Here is a 19,702-nt window from a genome sequence, read left to right as displayed (position 1 = left end):
TTAATGATAACTTTCCATTATGGTTTTTAGTAATTGCATGTGCATTCTTGCCTTTTGAAATCCTTTTGATAACTGTGACTTAATTCCTGAATAAACTGTAGTGCAGCATGCAATTATTGCAGTTATGTAAACAAAGTAAAGTCCTTTAAATTACTATTTTGGCTTTACTGCTGGGCATAATAGTACACACATCATGGCTTAGAGTCGACTAATGTGTTCAAAACATTTGACCTCAGTTAGGTAAGGTTTTATGGTTTTGCAGTATTTACACATCTAGGTCTTAAGAAAAGCTATGACTAGGTTTAATGTTTGATGAAAGAATGGGTCCAGTTAGCAGTTTGAGAGTGTGATCATATGCAGAAGCATTAGTGTGCAAAAATGAGCATGTAGTGCTATTTTCAGCTGTAATAAAGGGGTGTCAAAATTTTATATTAAATCAATTTGCTTAAAATTCACACGAAAATCTCCAGTTGTCATTCCACAGAACAACAGATTAAAGATAAAACAAGCCACTGAGTCTCTGATGGACACAGTGGGTGGAAGCAAACAGTTGTAAAAGCAACATCAATTGTGCTAAATATTGAGTCAGGAGACCGTCCTGTATGTGTTGTGAGTAACAAATACTAGTTTATGATCACATTTGCTCTAACAACTTGAATGGCAAATTTCAAGATATGATCAACCCTCTGATATTTTATTCTTATATACCAGTAGAAAAAAAACACTGATCCACTTTTAACTTTATCTGAGAAGATTTACAGACTAGTGCTTATACTTCTAAATAAGTAAATTTTAATCAAAGTAACTGTACTTTTACCTGAGTACGGTCGGGTACTTTTTTCACCTCTGGTAAAATTAAAAGAAAAGGCCAACTGTGATGAGCAGATGGTGTTGGCATGCAAAAGTCATGCTACAGAATTTAAATCGATTAATTCTCTTTGCTTTCTAAACCAAGAACTACCACCAAATATAAAAACACATTTTTTTGTGCAATGGATACAATGTTACTTCTATGTGTTGTCTCCAGCAAGTCTCCATATCTGACATCATATACAACATAAAAGTTAACCACCACAACACAAAGAAGCTTAAAAGCTTACACCTACACAAATTCATGACTTTAAAGTCACTCAGATCTAATTACAACCACACACACGAAACACATTCCAGAGAGAAACCTTATACTTTCTATATTTCGGCTTTGGGACAAAAACACACTTACTGCTCCTGGCAGAGGTTGAAAAGAAAGGAGGACTCGACGGACGGCGAGTCAGCCAATCAGAATCTCCGGAGATTTCGATTTTTCGACATCGTTTTTGCAATTGGGCCGCCCCGCCTCAAGAGACTACCACCCCCGTGTTGCGATTGGTCAGTTTTCCCGGCTCTATGGAAGTCATTTGAATACGCCTCGCTTTGAGGCTCATTGTGGATACAGCGTTGCTGGCTCAAATTGACTTAACTCTCAGGAGCTGAGACACAATGGAGGAGGGCACGGCTCAGACGCACTGCTGAAAGACTTATCCCTATCCTTCACACCGTTTACTTACGCCGGAGACTTCTATCAGTTTGGAAAGCCGTGCGGTTTTTTTCTTTTCAACTCTTTGTGATTCGGGACTAGAGCTCATCTAATAAGAGGTAAGTTATACAAGGTGTGCATGGCATGGTTTTTAAACACTTTGGCTTCCATTTGTGTTTTTTAGTAGGAATTTAACTCAATTCAGTGTTTGCTGTATTCATAATATGACGTTTTACATCCCTGCCTGCACGTTGCCCATTTACTGATTACCTAGAGTCGTTAAAATGAACGCTCATACAAGGATATATCCTTGATAATAGGTAACTTCAGTCTCTGATATGAAACTTTCTAGTTAGTGAATCATGGTAACTCTGACGCAAATTCTTGTGTCTAAGACACAAATGCTAACACTATCCACCCTTACATCTATTTTTTCCTCCTAGCTACATTTGTTGTTGTTTTTGTTTACCGCCCATGTGAGTTATAATTAGCTTGGCTGTCAGACAATAACACAAGTTACTCAGAAGCACCTGTATGGGACTGTGGTTGCGCAGCATGGCTTCTTTTTCACAGTCAGCTTTTACTTTTACTGTGTTATGACTCAGTCAGAAAGCCTTAATGTGGACCAGGCATGGTGGCCTGGTGAGCTTGCATGTGTTCGTGTGTATGTGAGAGAGAGGGAGGACTGAACAGATTGTGTATGTCTGTGGGGAAAAGAGAACAGAGTGAGAGAATGTGTGTGTTCTTCTGGCCAAAACAGACTCTAAAAACATTTGTTCCCTCCTCACACCACTTTAAAAAATAACAGTCCCTGAACTTGCTCAAATAATGGACTCAATTTCCTTTCTTTGCAAACTAGTTAAACAGGGTGCATGAATAAACCCTTGGATTAAATGGTTAAACTTGTTAAATAATTAACACAAAGGCAGTCTGGGAACAACCTTTTTGGCTATGCTGGTTAAAAACAATCAAACTGAGCTGCTTTTCTAACTTTAATCTTCTATCAAACCATTTTATGTGCACTGAGGCAGTGGTTTGAAGGATCTGTAGATCTCTACATAATAGATGTGTGTGACAGAGAAACTCCTTTACACAAGCTTGGGTTTATAATATGACAGCAGAGCAGTACAGGAGATAATGTGGGTTTATCCTTTGTGGCTCTAGGTTAATACTGTACTAGCCTACTAGATCATACAAGAGACAGGTGTGTGTACTTCAGCCTTGTGGGTGTGTGTGTAAAGCCTACATGCGATGAAATTCTGTGGTGTAGCTAGGAATAAGAGGAAAAGCAGGGCAAAACATCTCTGCAGTCAATCAGATTATGGTGCCTGCTCTGTTTGCTTGTCTATCAGATTTAGTTGCAGGTGCAGCTCTTTAAACTGGTCTGGTGTTTTGACAGCAGCTGCAGGCCCTATGTGACCCAAACACTTACTCAAGCGTGAGCAGAACAGTTTGTTTGAGCTCTGTGCTGTTTGGCTCTTGTGGTCAGATGATGATGACACTTAGTGTCTGGTGTCAATGTTGCAGAGTGTGTGATTTTTTTTTTTCCTGAAATGAACGGAGCTTTATAGCTGCACCACTGCAAATAGTAATTTAACAGCAGAATCAATTGGAGATGGTACTGAGCGGAGTAACACAGAGGGGTGATTGACTAGCTTCAAGAAGTCCATCTCTGAGATGCTTTACTACATGAACCCAAGAAGGATGCTGCTCATTTCACTTGGCGTCATTGGTTCATCTTAGTTTGCCTGATTTACAATGGTCAAGTAGATTCACTTCTCTTTCAGGAAGCAACAAATCAAAGTTTGGAGCTGATTTCTCCAAACATCAGTGAGAGGAAACCTCCTTCCTCAGAAATATGCACTGACTGACCACTGTGAGATCTTTCTCACAGTCTTAGTTTTTCTTTTGGTGTAAGTGCTCTGTGCATGATACCAGCATTTCTTAAACAATTCCTGTGTATGGAAGTGCTTTTTAAACTCTCTTATGGGCTAAACTGTTTAGTCTGCAGCTTTGACCAAACCACGAGAAAGTGATACGACCACAGGCTGGACTTTGACCTCATTTATTGTTACGAATTAAGCTGACTGGGAAGGGTTTCCCGCAGACCATGCTAATGCTGCAACTTCTTAGTGTCAAAGTACATCAGGTACCTTGCAGAACAGAGATAGCATTGGATTACTTTGGCCTTTAACAACTCAAAAATAGATTCACTGGTTGTCTTATCAGGCGCTGTTCTGCACCATGTGTTAACCCACATGCTGAACTTAAGTTTTGTCATCCATCAGCACAACCTATTGTTAGGTCACTAGGAATGTAGATGCTAACTGGGGTACTTAAGTACTAGATAAAACCAGATTACACTGACCAAGTTAGCTGCAGAGTCACAGCATACTATGATATGTGATCATATGGTTAATAGTGTGCCACTGTGTAATGAGCATTTATTTCCAGTTACACTTGTGCTTAATGAGACCTGCTGCTATTCCTGGGGGCTGAGAGCCACGTGCAGTCTTGTCTGATTATGTCAATATAAGAGTTTCGATATACTCCCTTAACACAGATTCCTGTATCTTTATTGCACTAGGCAAATAAATGTGGGGATTTATGGCACATAATCTCAGAGTGCGTGATGTCTATCAGGTTAATAGGAGTTCACACGTTGCAGTACAATAGGGCAGTGTACTTTACTGATTTAACTGATGTGAAAATGATCTCAGGCTTGGTTTGTGCAGAGGCACGGCGTCATACGACCCGATGGTGGCAAGCAGAGTGTGTGAAAGCTGCTGTGTGTGTCTGATCTGCTGTGATCTGCTCTGATCTCTTCCTGGGGGTCTTTGTTTGGTTGTTAATGCCATGACAGGATAGATAATACCTCTATTGTTGAAGACCTCCCCCTCGTTCTCCCCTCCCATTTTAACCAGCCTCAGCAGAGCGGGGTGTACCTTTTTTAAAACCACATTATGTGATTTAGAAGAGAAAATAGTCTGCTGCAGGAGGCTGAAAGGTTGTGTTCTTATGTTTTATGTTCCTATGACTAGCTATAGATAGATCTCTGATAACTAAAACACTAATATAAAGTAGGTTAAGTTTTTGTCACAGAAACTAAAACAAGACAAAACTGTGAGGGCTGGACTGTTGACATTTAAAACCATGATATTTCTCCACTGTGCATGTAATCAGTAAAAACGAAGGCTCCACTGTCAAGATTAATTGCATTAATCATGATCAACTGCAATCCAATATTAGTGCACTATTATTTTTTAATCAAGATTAATCGAACGCTTGATTAACACACTTTGCCAAAGCTTTATCAGTGTCTCCCCAATGATGTAAAACAAGTTCAACACTGCTGCTTAATGTCTCATTTCAGTTTAAAAACTCACAGATAGCTTAGTAGACATGTCATCTGACCTTGTGTTATCAAAGTGGTAATTTTTTATTGTGTTTATGTTTATGTAAATGAATAAAGTGTTCACTAATTAAATAGAAATGACTTTAAATTTACTGAAAAAGGGCCACAGTTGGCCCAGGTGTCATTGTATGGATAACCTTGATATAAAATAAATATAACCAGTGGAACAGTCAGATATTTCCAAGATGTAAAGACACATTCATATGTATAATCGCACTGGGTCCTAACTAATGTTTATAATGTAAATGAAGAAACTCTCCTGTTCTCTCAAACTTAAAGTGATAATAACTTAATAAGAAAGTCACATTAAAGTTAAATGGTAAAAGGTAAACCTGTTACCTAAACAGTCCATGCAGTCTGATGCTGTATGGTGTTCTACTCCTGACTGTAACGCTTCTCTCATCTGTCTCCATACATTGCCGTCTGTCCGTCTGCCGCACATCAGACCGCTACGTTAATGCAGACACGTATTGGCTCATTAAGCAACCAAAGAGAACTACAGTATCTACGGGATGTAACTATGTAACGTTGTTTAGACTACACGACTTTATAAAATCTCAAGTCTCTGCGACTCAACTTTGAAGCCTCCGAGGGGTGAGCAGGTCCTCAAGTTGTGACTTCATCTGTGTGCCTCACGCACAGACACACCTCACTCTCTCTCCGTGACTCTCTGGTGTGGTGAGGTAAAATAACTCAAAGCACGGATGAGTTTTCTTGTAGGTGCAATATTATGTCACATGGTACTGCCCTGTGTTGAGCTATGTGATGTTTGTCGGTGTTTCGTGCAGCTGCTTTGACATGCTTTGAATTGTTTATGAGGCGGCAGGGTGAGTGTTTGTCAAGAGAGGCCATAGACTGTAGAAAGAATTGGACAAACCCTGTGTGATGTCAGCTGTCTGCTTACAGTAGGCGGACTCAAAAGGCTGTTGAAGCCAATCCGCGGAGGCTTCCATATTGAAATTGCTTTCTCAACTGAAGTTTGAATCAACTTAAAGCCCCGCCCACTAAGCGCAACTGCCTGTCAGCTAGCTAGCTAGCATTCTGGTTGACAGAAATGTAGCCTCTGCCTGACAAGCTATTTGTCAATCAAATGAGATGCGCCAATCAGTGTGGAGTGAGGTTTATCCTAAATATAATCCAAACAATCGTGGTACAAAAAAATTCACCCCCCATACAGTGAGGGCGCAATAGGACACTAGCTAATGAGACACGTTGGTTTTTTAACTAGGCTGTAAACCAGTTTATTTCTAGTGTAAAAAAACAGCTGTTTAACAGGTGTCCAGACGGGACCTCCGGTGTTCCTGCAGCCAGCCTCAAGTGGACACTTGCAATATTACAATCTTTTGTACTTCTGCATTGGCTTCATTTTTCAGGACCGGAGGTTGCCAATTGATAGAGGCACAAGTTGTGCCAGGCTTTAGTGATTCCCCTGGAACAGATTCCTCAGATATATGTTACTCTTTCTAAAAAACACAGCATATCAGTTAAATTCATTTAATTTCTGCGACTTCCGCGTTAAATTGTAAATTACGTTTTTATCGGCCGATTCCTCGATTCCGTTAGCGCGGAAATCATAGGGCCCTAGTCAGTTATCCTTAGTTTGAGAAAAATCCAAAATGACTCAATAACAATTTTAAATGCAAAATTGTGGAATATTGAAATACAATGAGAAAAAAAGGATGTAATTTATAGCAATAAACTACAGAAATCTTGAGATTTATCACGATTAAAAAAAGTATTTTTAACAGCCGTAGTAAAAGTACTAGCAGAGATTTGGCAGAGACCATTCAAGATTTGTGTTTTCTTCAGTATATTGTGAAGTATTTAAAATACTGGTAGTTCATCAGTTAAATTAGATTAAAGAAAACAGATGTTTTGACAAAAACTAATGGCTAAAATGTGAGGACTTTGTACTGGACTAAAATGTTTTTGAGTTTATATTAACTAAAACTAGACTAAAACTCTAAAGAGTGAAAATAACTAAAATGTGACTAAAACTAAAATATTTTCTAGTGTAGACTAAAACAAAGACTAAATTGAAAAGTAGCTGCCAAAATGAACACTTAAACCAGTGCAAGTACAAACCATATGTCTATACTAAGTTGTTGTAATTTAGGTTCAGCTTAAAAAATGTCTGCCTGCATAAGTTACCACATCCAGGCACTTTGTAAGACTGCAAATTTTCAGAGTTTACAAACAAGATAACTCAAACAATGATTCAGTATGAAATTATGCTCTCAACATCATCGTTAAATCGTCCATGTAGAGCCAAACCTATGATTTAGAGAGGGTGAAATTTCAGTCCTCCAGCATGACAACCACAGTCATCCAAAAGGTCAACTTTTCAGGAATTCAGTTTTGAAAACCAAAGATTGTTGTTAGACTTTTAGACTTTTTTGTTGGGTCAGCCTTCAGTGAAAACAGGAGCTTTGAGAAGAGGGAAAACATATCCAAACAGTGGAATACTAAGTAGAAGACTTATCTCAACCTGACCAGCAGAGCTGCTGGTACTCAGATTACATATTGTAATTTTAGGAAGGTAAAGTCCCTCTAATCTTTAAACTGTGTTGGAAAAAAGCAGCAGGCACAGATCACAGAGTTCGGAGGACGGGCTGGCACTGCACTGGCTTACAATGGCATGACTCCAGGCTCTGTGGCATACAAGCGAGTGTGTGTGACGCTCAAGCCATCATTTGTTTATGTGTGACATGTGTGTGTGTGTGTTTGGATTATAGCAGCATGTGGCTGGGCGCCATGGTGGACATGGGCGTATGTAAGATGTTGGCTTATGCAGACACTCCTCTGTCGGCGCTGTAATGTACAAACAAAAGTCTGCTGGTTCCCTGCAGGGTTTGGTTTTTTGGCAAGTGTATGTGTGTGTATACGTCGCTGTGTGTGGCTTTGTGTGTGTTTGAGGCTTGCTTTACACTAGCATGTGTTTCCAAGACAGACAACAGTAGCGGGATAAAGATGGCTCCAGAGTTAAAGCATGCCTTGTTGGTGATCTGGGATCAGCTTACCTACCTCAGATCCAATTATCTACACCATTAAGGGAAAAAAAACTTAACAGTGTTCAGAACATCCATCTGTTAGCCTATTTTTTTTCCTTATGCCACCCAGATGTCAAAAAGCGAGCTTCAGAGATGGCAGAAAACAAATTAAATAAAGAAAGAGTGGGAGGAAACTGTTTTTCTGAAGCCTATTTGTAAATAAAGAACAACAAATAACATCAAGGGAAAGTAAATTTCACAGGGAGGTGTCTTTGAACAGTTCTAAGCCCACACAGTAAACGGAGGAGGGGTAAAATTATGTGATTAAATGTAATTATAACTTTCACAGACACATCTAAGTCTCAGATTTGTATGATGGGCTCAAACAGAACATGTCAGATTTTCATGGAGTAAGAGGGGGGTTTCTGTCATCACTAGGTAAACTGGAAAACAAACAACATAGGAGACATTCAGTGCCAGCAGACAGAGTATCTCCTTTGGTTCATTCACACAGTTGGAAGGGATTGGCATAAAAATCTGCGGAAATGTTAACAACAAAGAATTTCTAAAATTTTTCAAAAACCTTTTTTTTCTTTTATTGTTATCTTGTAAAATACTTTTGTCCTTCATTCTGCCTAAATAATTTACTATCTATCAAAGTCAGTACAAACACACAAACAAATACATGTGCAAGGGATCCAAAGTTATCATGGCTTTGTTTTAAAGGGGCAACCAATTATCGACTTGGTCAGTTATATCAGTATGCCGACTGTAGTCATGTCAGTACACGACTTTTGGCATTTTTGAAAAGAAAACAACTCACCGCTGTTCTCTGTTCTTCTTTTAATGAAGAAATGTTGTCAAGTTCTGATGAAACTGGTGCTTTAGCAGCATCCACGCTAATGTCTTCTGCCATAATTGCCCTGGCCTCTTGTTGCTGTTCACTTATGTCATGACTCCGCCATGCCTAAATGTACTGCCCTTAGACGCTGATTGGTCCTGTCACTTTCTAATCGGGTCCAAATGGTTCAGATGGGAGCTTTGCGAGATGGATTCGCTAGTGAGAAACACGGAAACAAGTGTATCCATCTGCTTTGCAAGGTTAGAGTATGTGGGTTGTGCCCATTAAAATTTGCCAAAGCTTCTCTGCCAATGCCAAACATCTTATTCTGCCATTGATTGGATTGGATGATTGAATTCTGAAAAAAAAACAACATTTTGGCAATTTAACAAATTAATTCATTTAACAAACAGGAGCCTCACTAGTGTGTGGCTTTCCAGCAGGATAAGATTTATTGCCAAGAAACATTGTTAAAAAAAGAAATAATCTACTAAACACACATTTCTAGACTTTTTGTGCTAAGTTTATGTTATGTTTAAGTTTTACCAAGTTTGTTCCAATGAATGCTATTAGGCTAAATATGACAGACTGCAACTTTAATTAAAAAGTACACTACTTTGACTCTGCTGTGAAGGGTGCCTTCCACTCGGGCTCTGTTTGCACTCTTCACCGTCTCACCTAATCTCCCACCCACAACACTATCTGATTGGCTATACATTATATGTAAAAGCCAATCAACACTGATGTCAGAGTACAATCACAAGTTGGTTCCACAATCAGTTATCGGTTCATGTATTACCAATGGTATTGGTAATGACCCTAAAAAAAATCATTATCAGACGACCTTTGTGACAATAATGAGTAGGTGCTTATCAGGGAGTTAAAATAAAATTATTATTACTTTTAACTATAGTTTTGACATTGTGTAATGAAAGATAAGACAGGTCCTAAAATGTATTGATTGCAGAACTGGGCTAAATATAATGTTTTTAAGACATAACATACATTTTTAACAAAATATAGGGAAAAACGGTATAATTCCGTGTTTCCCCTATCATTCTATTGGGAGGGCGCCCTGCCCTGCCAACGGCACCCCCTGCCCCTCTTAAAAGTTGAGTCAGTTTATTTGTTTTTTCTATATAGTGCCAGATCACAACAGAAATCATTTAAGAATAACTTTCCTATAGAGCAGGTTTTTACTTGGTCCCTTCATTAAACAAACTAAATAGTCCAATGTTATTTATCTTGTTAATATTGATGTATTAGTGTTATTTATGCTCGTAAATAAACCTAAACAATGTGCAGATTACGACGCAAACTCTTTAACCTTTATAAAAGTAGGAGTGTTGACAAAAGATCACACAGGCATAGAGACAACAGGAGGAGACAGAGACATGCATGTGTGTGAATGGAAGAGAGAACATGAGTAGATAAAGTCAGTGGAGAACAATCAATCATCATTAAGAACATTTACCAAAATGCATAATCTAACCTATTATAAATATGTTATATGTTACAATAAATGGTTTTATAAATAATTTGTTTTGGTTGTTAGTTAAATCTTTCAGATATCAGACTCATTTGCATGTAGGGATGCTTTTTTGACAGCATAGTTAAACTTTACAAACTTTACACTGATACTGGTCTGATACAGTCCTAAAGTTACTCCTGATGTGGCAGGAAGGCCAAAAACTTCATTTCCAGATAGGTAGGTAGGTAGGTAGGTAGGATGTTATATTGACGAATCACATGAACACCATGATTCCTGTAAGTGTTTGTGTTGGTGTCTTGCTGCCCCATCCCCTGGGCCAAGGCTGTAAACCTAGGGGAAACACTGTAATTTATGTTCATATAGTTTATTTTAATGTTGAAAAATAGATGTCAGACCTAATGCTCAGATCGTTTACAGTAAGAACTGTGGATGCACAACATTATCAGCATGAGAAATCCAATATCATGTGTCCCAATTAAGAGCCGCTAACAGTAATATGCTCATTGACTGCTAGATAGTATGTTTTGAATGTTTCATCAAAAGGGGCCGTAGAAATGTGTTGTTTATTTTCATGTCATTTTCCAAGTACATGCTGATATTGTGCAGCTGGATGTTTATAAACGTGCCTGTTTGACATTTGGCATTTTTCTCATATGAACTAAAAATAGTTTTAGGTCCATGTCTACCAGCCCTAATAAATTCTCATAAACAGAAAGTACTGTCTGGCTTATTATTAGGTATTAACATCTAATTATGAAATGATGCTATCAATAATGCTATAGATCTCTAGCTATTCTCTTCTTTTAACCCCTTATTATGTCTTTTCTTTAGGTCATCATGCCTCCCACGACCCCATATGCTGGGAAGTTCAGCTCTTGCGCTCCCTACAGCAGCAACAACAACCACCCCCAGCCTCACAGCCCATACCGCAACTGCACTGCCCCAAAGCCAGCAAAGGAAAACATATACAACAATGCTTACTCCTCAGCAGAAAACCCCTATGACATACCACAGCCACACAGTTCATACCGCAGCTCTTCTGTCTCCTCTGTGACAGCAAGGGAGCATCATTACAACAGCACCTATGCCATTTCAGAGAACCCGTACACCACGTCACAACCTCACAGCCCTCGACAGCACAGCACTTCCTGTCCTGGACGGGCGTATCGTCACACCAGTGGCAGTAGTGGCAGTGAGCAGTCATGTCGTAATAACTCCATTACAGCGAAAGGCCGGATTTATGGACACGGCATTACTGCTAGCTATGGGGAGATGTGTTACCATGATAACAGTTTGGTTTCAGCATCCCTTGAGGCGCTGATCCAGCACCTTGTTCCCACAGTCGACTACTACCCTGATGTAAGCACAAAAAACCCTCAAAATGTTACCTTAATGTAGTTGTGAGAGAATTGTATATTGTCTATGCTTGTTTTTCTGTCTAAGAATGCATTTTTTCCTGTTCTCATTTCCAGAGGTCATATGTGTTCACCTTCCTGCTGAGTTCACGCCTCTTCCTGCACCCATATGAGCTCATGACAAGGGTTTGTCACCTATGTGTGGAGCAGCAGCGGTCTGGAGACACCCTGCTGGATAAGGTGGGCAGATAAGCCACACATAGTGGAAACACACACTCAGATTCGTATTTACACACAGCCACAGGTATAAAATAAACATTTCACTCACTCTCTCTCCCACACAAACTCACCCACCTCAACACTGTAATACTCTCTCACCCACAGACGAACGCACAAACCTCTGTTGATCTTTTTTTGGAATTAATGTGTTTTTTTACTTTTTCATAAGCAAGGATTTCCAGGGAAAAAGAGAAGGTTTTGAATAGTTACAAGAGAAATAAAAATGAGCAGAACATACTGAAAGGGAACAATAAAAAAAGCAAATAATAGGATCATTTTATCTCTGTCTCAATAAAGAGAAAGGTTACGAGGTCAGTTTTTGTCACAAGACAGAAAACCACCAAAAAATCTTTCAAATTATATAACTTTAACAAGCAATGTGATGTTTTTTAGATCCGTTTCCGTGAGGTGGCTCCTAAGTTGGTGCAACTACTGACTGAGTGGACAGAGACGTTTCCGTACGACTTCAGGGATGAGAGGATGATGCGCTGCCTCAAGGACATGACACATCATGTGGCCCGAGGGGATGAGGTTAGTGTCACATGTAATGTTTTTCACTTTTTAAAACAATTTAGACCATGTAGGCAAAGCTGAAAAGTAGGGTTCATGGCAAGAAAATTGGCAGGTAGTAACGTGTAATAGTCTAAATCCAGCATACCTGGTTGACTGATCCAAAGTAATTGACACATCTTGAGCTCTTAAGATGATTAGAGGTGGTAAAACGCCCAGAGCAGTTGATTTTATTCCAAGTCTGCAGCCCCACACTCAAGCCAAATACAGTTGCCTTCCTTCAGTAGGATCTTAAACCTTAACAATTGGTTCCTGGATGCCAGAAAGTAGTCACAGCTGAACTGGTTTCTTTAATTTATAGTAGTTAATATATATTCTTAAAAGGTTCTCAATGCCTAGGTCACATCCATGGCCTGTCACCAGTATACATTGCATCCCTTTCAACCCTCTATACTTGCAGGTGTTGAGCTCACAGCTCTGTATATGTATATCTATTTTTGCTTTGGCCTGAGCCAGACCAGTCTCATGGAGAAAAGCTGGGCTGTTTAGTCTAAGAAAATGTTATCCCACTTTACTGGTATGGGCATATTAGCACAATGATGCCAGTGTTTAGTGTCAGGATGATGTAAGTGTTGAAGATGCCAGTTCGTCTGCTCTGATTAAGTCTGACTTTTAGTCTTGTTTGATTTTCTTCCTACTATTTGTAGTGTTGCATCCCTGCTTTGAGTATCACAACTTATCTTTTTTCTATTTTCATGTCATGGTTCTAGTACTCCTGGCGAGCCATGCAGCAGATGACACAGCGGCTGATCAAACGCCTCTCTGCCCTGGGCCAGTATGAGGAAGCCGTTGCTGCACTAAATGCTGTGGCGATGGAGCGTCCCGCCTCCCTGAAAAGCAAACAGGCCTCTGGACAGCGCAGTGACATCATGAGTGTGTGTGATGACCCTTTTATCTTGGCCCAGCAGCTCACACACATTGAACTGGTAAGAAATGAAATGGGCAAAGATGTGGTACTCATGTCTAGTCTGCTAGTTGTGTGTGTGTTATGAAACTTCTATTTATATTTGGTTACTATTTTACAGGCCCTGTTTTTTTCATCCAAATTTAGCAAACCTTTGATTATGGCTGTGTAAAAGCAGTATTTAAGAACCACTTAAAGACATAATGAAAAGGTTTCTAAAATGCTTCTGTTCTGTCCTACTTGTGTGTTGACTTGTTTCTTCGTTATGTCATTGTCCCATAAACCTCTTTGTGTGGTCTGTTTTTATTGGAGCAGAGACTGTTGAAAGTTAATTAATACTGTCATTTAATTGAAGCACAGATAGATTTCAGTGAATTTCATGTGCTTTTCCTACCAGCTATCCATAGCTTGAACACTGTTTAAAAGCTAATTTTATAAGCTGTCTTTGTTTTTATGCTGCTGGTGTTTTTCAAGTGTGGCAATAATTAAATTTAAAGATCTCATTCCAAACCAAAACCAAGTTTGGCTGCCATGTCTTGTTTTTGTTCTCAGGCATCCATCCTTCTGTTCTTTGTCTTATTAAGCTAATATCTCTCTTTATCAACCCCCTTTTCTTCTTGTCCATCGTTCTGAAATTAATCCCTGACATTACTGACCTCATTTTAACCCTCTTCTCCTGCCTTCAGGACAGATTGAGCTTCATCGGTCCTGAGGAGTTCATCCAGACGTTTGCCCTGAAGGATCCTCTGGAGAACCAAAAGGTACAATTAAGTTTGAATAAACAAATGAAATGTAAAAACTGTTTTTGCCATTTACAGCTTGCTTTTGACCCTGTAGCTAACAAAGGGTTAGCAATGCTTTACCTTGATTACAGCCTTGAAAAAGAGTTTTAAACCTTATCAGTCCCTTTCAAATAGGATACTTGGATATTATTTCTCCTCCACTTCACTTGTGTGGAGGAGAATGTTTGCATTTTCCCTGTAGTATTTAATTTTGCCAAAAAGGTATTAAAGCTATGTTTCTTCAAAGTCTGTTCAATTCTAAAGTGTAAATTCTGGTCAGCAGAGGATGAATAGTGTAACAGCTAAGGCTTCCTGCAGTTTTCTGTGTAAACAAGGCTAAGAGGAACATTGACTGATCTGTTTGATTCTAACCATTTTCAAGTCACTATTTTGATTTCAAGTGTCTTCAATTTAGGCCTGCTTTGGGTGAATTTAGGGGTTTGCCTTAATTCAAGTAAATTACCTTTTGAGGCCACATGAAAGATCCTCAGGGCAGATTAGGGAAATTTGTGAACCTTTTTTTTATAAATGCAGCTTTTGAAAATGCATCAAAGGCAGTATGAAAGAGCTGCTCTGCATATGTCTAAGTGTATCTGAAGGGCTCTTTCCCCTCCTAAGTGGTCCTGTGAGACACATGAAGGGTCGCTTTCAATCAGTGCCGCAGAGAACAAGCTTTCAGTCGCTGCAGCCACGCTACATGTTGGCCCTCACTGGTGCAGCATCAAGTTATATAAGACCCACTTTGTATAAAAGAGCGGTTGAGTCAGCGTAAGGGGTCCTGAAGTGTAGTGGGGAAGTTAAAAGTGGAGTGGGCTGTTGGTGTTGTGTAAGCAGTTAATAGAGCTATGAATCTCAGGTATTACATCATCATGTCCAAGTCAAGGTTATTTATACAGCGCTTTTATGATGTTTATTTATAAAAAAAAAAAAAAGTTCCCTGGCAAACAGGTTCACCACAGAGTGTATCACAGATAACCAAAAGCAGATGTAAATGAGTTAGAAATAACAACAGACACGTCACAGACTCTCAGGTCTGAAGGTTGTGTTGGTGTGAGGGCTATTAACATCCATATCCAAAAGAAACAGCAGCAGTCTGTTTTTATCTGCTTCTTTATCGTGATTTGTTGGATACTATTATGAACATGATGACACCAAATTTTGTTTGTTTTATTGATGACTTTTGTCTCTACAGCAGAAGTGAAGTACTGACAGAAGTAGGATTTTTAAATCCTAAGTCTAAATGTTATGTTTTCCACCTTCATGTGTTCTTTCTCATCTCCCTTCTTGTTTTAGGGTTTCTTTCGAAAGCGTAAAACCAGTAACCTGGAGGCCTACGTCAGCTGGTTCAACAGACTGAGTTACCTGGTGGCCACTGAAATCTGCATGGTATGTTATACTAAATAACAGGCCAGTTCTGAACTCTCCAAGTCTGTCTCTATTTCACATAAAACACAGAGGTCTTGTTGTTCATTGGGGGGTTCGATTTCCCTTTTCATCCTTGCTGTAGTCTGCAAAATGCAGTTCCACTCAGCCACTTAGGTTTTGATGTAAATCATTTTGGACTGAGGAAGGGAAGGCTAGTTTATTGAAATATCACCATTCACATAAAGAGCAATTCACAGTACGTTTGTTAAAAACTGAACATAGTTAACATTTAGGGCATAATAATTGTGCCTATTGTCTTTTCAAAGTGTTAAAAAAAAAAAAAAGAAATGCTCAGGTAATAGTTGTACGAATATTTCATGCTTGTGTCTTTTAATTCATTTCTTGTTGTGTAATTTCTTTACAGCCAGTGAAGAAGAAACACAGAGCACGGATAATAGAGTTCTTCATCGATGTGGCTCAGGAATGTTTCAACATCGGCAACTTCAACTCTCTCATGGCAATTATCAGTAAGTATTTGGCAGAAAACACATAGAAGCTCACTTTTCATTAAAGAAAACAAAAAAGCTTTAGCTTTTGCAGGAATCCACCATCCTGAAGTATAACTTGGATAACTAGCTATTAATTATTTATAAAACGGTTGGAATAGATTTGATTTGAATGTTCTGAGTATTCTTTGTGATGCATAACAGTAGTTGCAGATACTAGCTTCAAAAAGTTATTTGTAAGTAATGGCAGATATGAACATTTCTGTTGATATATATATACAGCAATGAGCTATTAATATTGACCTGTATATGCTGTATTTAGCACAGTATGTATGAACAGGTTTGGGGAGTTGGGGAGCATCAACTGAAGTGTTTTGTGTTTTATGGACTTAAGTTAAAGGTCTAAAATACATTTTTAAATAACAGTTTTAATATTGGTGTCAGCTAAAATGAATCTATAAATATGGGCTTGTCAAATATCATCCAAATAAAATAGTGTGCTTCCCTATTTTTTATAGCACAGCATGTGTTTAGGATAATACCATACAGTTAATTTCTAGCTTGACCTTACACTTTATCCAGAAACCAAAAGCAAATCCAATAAAACAAATGCTTTTGTGCTGGCTAGAGTATTTCTGACGCTTAACTGTTTTATCGAGAATAAACAGTGCTAGGAGAAGCCTGAAGCAGTCCAGGCAGCTTGTTTTCTTGTGTTTACCTCTGTGAATTCCCTGTTTACTGATTGTTTTTCTGTCTCTCAGCTGGTATGAACATGAGTCCTGTTGCCAGACTGAAGAAAACCTGGAGCAAAGTCAACACCGACAAGTTTGAAATCCTGGAGGTGAGTTAACATGCATTTGATAGTGATTCTGTGGTATTGATCTAAAGGGGTTGAAAATTTACATTTGATTTTGTTTGGTTTCAAGTTTTCTGTACAAATAATTAATTCCCAATTCACTTTGCTTGCATATACAGTATGTGTTGTGAAAATTGGTGTCTGATTTGTCTGATCTCTTTCAGCACCAGATGGACCCGTCAAGTAACTTCAGCAATTACCGCACTGCGCTCCGTGGCGCCACACAGAGGTCTGAAACTGCACATAGCAGTCAGGAGAAGGTAAGACTGCCCACATTAGAGAAAAAAAAACAGATAACACTTAAATTCTTAAATGTGTAATGAATATTAAATACATTTTGTCTCTTTCTTCCAGATTGTGATTCCTTTCTTCAGTCTGCTCATGAAGGACATCTACTTCCTGAATGAAGGCTGTGCCAGCAGGCTGGCCAATGGCCACATCAACTTTGAGGTCAGTCCACTTCCACATCAGTGTGCAGTTTTTGAGTGAATCAGGCTGAGTTCTATGTCTGTGATGTTGTTACAGTTTAGGCTTTACAGAGAAAGGGCATGGTACTTTAGTTAAATCAAAACACACAAAAAATGATTGTTCACTGTGATATTAAGGGGCAATGACTCGGTCATAACTTACCAGGGTTCAGAAGAGATTTTTTCCTACTAATATAAGGATGCCCCCTTGTGGCAAAAAGCAGCATTACATTACACCTCTTTGTCTGTTTTTAAGACTGCCATTTAAATACACTGGCAATTTTTTTTTCTGAGATGCTCTTCTGTTTAACCCTAACTCGATGAGCTTAAAGTGTTATTTTTATATATTTTGCTGAATCTGAAGGAGCCAACAAGATTCAAGGAGTTAAATCAATTTTTTGTTTTTACTGTGTCCTTACAGAAACTGTGGGAGCTTGCAAAGCAGGTGAGCGAGTTCCTTGTTTGGCGTCAGGTGATTTGTCCATTTGACAGAGACAGACGGATCCTCCAATGTCTTGTCACCACGCCTGTCTTCAATGAAGATGGTTGGTTAAAAGTTTATCTGATATATGAATTACAGTTCTGTTATGTTAAGTCCAGAGTAATGAAACTAAGGTTATGTCTGTGTTATTGTTTCAGAGCTTCATCTGGCTTCATATGAGAGTGAAGGGCCTGAGAATAACATGGAGAAAGACAGTCGGAGGTCTCTCAGGTGGGTGAACAACCACATTCCTGCACTCTGCTGGATGCTACAATTTAACTATGATAAATCCAGAATTCACTGACATAACAATAATTTTCTATCATCTGTATTACAGATCTTCTCTGCTGCATCGAGAGAATCGTTCATAAGACTATGACAATCTGCCTTGCTCCACAGACTGTAAATAAACAAGGTGTTTAAAGCTATAAGTTTCTCCATTGTATCTTATAGATGGACATTTTTACACTTCTGTTTCCTGAAGTTGACGATGTGGGCTAAGACAGATCTACTGCTGTGCCCATTCACAAATTAACGGAAGATAATAAATGCTTTTTGTGCTCTGACACCTCATTAACCTAAATGATTCATAACCCAGATGAGATTGATGAGAATCTTTCAGTGCCAAAGAACCTCTTTGTTGGAGTTAGTAATGTAATCCTCTGCCTTTAAGCATTGTTTCAAAACTTTTGATTCTCAAGGAGATCCTTGGATTACTTATTCATATCAAGAGTTGGGCATCTTCTCAACAGCAGCTCCTGTCCAAGGCACTTACAGGACTTCAGATGACTGCAGATGCAGAAAAACACTCTATGAAAGTAAGAGGAGCTGTTTTTGTCTCTGTATGAGACAAATATGGACTTGGATGCTTATTAAACAACATTAGCACTGCTTCTCTGTGGGCATCCTGGCTGAGTTTAGTCAGAACCCTCAGAGAGAGGGATTGATTATCATTGATTTGTATAATAAGAAACAGGCTAACAACTGCTTTTAGAGTGGTGTGGTCTGCATTGTTGTGTCATGAGTGCATGATTTTAACACCAACACCTTGAGCATTAGCTGCCTCACTTCCTAGGGTTTTTCCTCTGTTGCAAATAGCAACAACTTTAAGCTATTCCACATTTGAGACTTCTGTCAAGTATGAACCCATAAGGCAACTCAAAACAGCCATGGATTTCCATATACATTAAGATAAACTGCATCCGTCACATTTTGAGTGGTATGCACTCTGTATTGGTGATAAGATATTTGTGCCATTAGCAACATCATGTAAATCATGCGAACTGAATCAAATGCACTTCAGTGGGTTCTTGTGTAATGTAAAATAGATTTGGTAACCCCTATTGTTTCTCAACAGTATTAAGTTGTATTTTGTATCTGTGTAATTCTTTATGTATTATCTTCAAAGTGTCACTTTGAGCTTGTTGCTGGTTGGCTGGCTCTGTTTTCGTAAGCTATTTTCCTAATGCAACACCAGATGTTTGACAAAAGTGTTTTGGTCTGAATGAAGCATTAATGTATGTATATGCAGGTTAAACAGGAGCAGCAACTTCTATGTTAACACATCTGTGAGGATGCAAGTATGATGTATTTCTCAATATTTTATCTTTTCTGAATGCTATTTTACCTTTTTTTTTTTTTTTTTAAGGCTCATTTTGTGTTTCATTTTATAAGAGTTTTTATGTATGCTTTCTCAAGCTTTTTTGTGTATCATTTGTGTAACCGGTCAGGGTACTTGTACTGAAGGTTTTTGTGTAAAGAGAATTATATTTTTCCCCTGAAATAAACAAACAAATGAATATTTTCTTCTTGCAGTTTGGTTTTAAATAATTCAGAGAACAAGCTAAAACATGGTGAAGATGTATTAATGCAGTAAAAACACC

General features: G+C 38.7%; 1 protein-coding gene across 1 annotated transcript; it reads left to right on the top strand.

Moving 5' to 3' along the window:
• The first annotated feature begins 1,431 nt into the window (after window positions 1–1,431).
• Window positions 1,432–19,623, top strand: LOC121525575 (ras-GEF domain-containing family member 1B-B-like). The gene is made up of 14 exons (XM_041811627.1): window positions 1,432–1,635; window positions 11,086–11,613; window positions 11,727–11,849; window positions 12,282–12,419; window positions 13,169–13,384; window positions 14,049–14,123; window positions 15,438–15,530; window positions 15,934–16,036; window positions 16,777–16,856; window positions 17,036–17,131; window positions 17,226–17,321; window positions 17,760–17,883; window positions 17,978–18,050; window positions 18,157–19,623. Exons 2-14 carry the CDS (start codon window positions 11,092–11,094, stop codon window positions 18,188–18,190), a joined length of 1,773 nt encoding a protein of 590 aa, XP_041667561.1. The 5' UTR covers window positions 1,432–1,635; window positions 11,086–11,091; the 3' UTR covers window positions 18,191–19,623.
• The last annotated feature ends 79 nt before the right edge of the window (window positions 19,624–19,702 follow it).

This window comes from Cheilinus undulatus, linkage group 17, assembly GCF_018320785.1.
Source record: "Cheilinus undulatus linkage group 17, ASM1832078v1, whole genome shotgun sequence".
NCBI classification, from domain to species: domain Eukaryota; kingdom Metazoa; phylum Chordata; class Actinopteri; order Labriformes; family Labridae; genus Cheilinus; species Cheilinus undulatus.
This window is presented reverse-complemented; position numbering and strand designations above follow the sequence as displayed.

What these genes read in the sequence shown, in the direction of transcription:
- LOC121525575 (XM_041811627.1), top strand. Translation starts at nt 11,092, where the DNA reads ATGCCTCCCACGACCCCATATGCTGGGAAGTTCAGCTCTTGCGCTCCC. An exon ending in CAGTCGACTACTACCCTGAT is followed by an intron (nt 11,614 to 11,726) that starts GTAAGCACAAAA and finishes TCTCATTTCCAG; the next exon opens with AGGTCATATGTGTTCACCTT. An exon ending in TGGCCACTGAAATCTGCATG is followed by an intron (nt 15,531 to 15,933) that starts GTATGTTATACT and finishes ATTTCTTTACAG; the next exon opens with CCAGTGAAGAAGAAACACAG.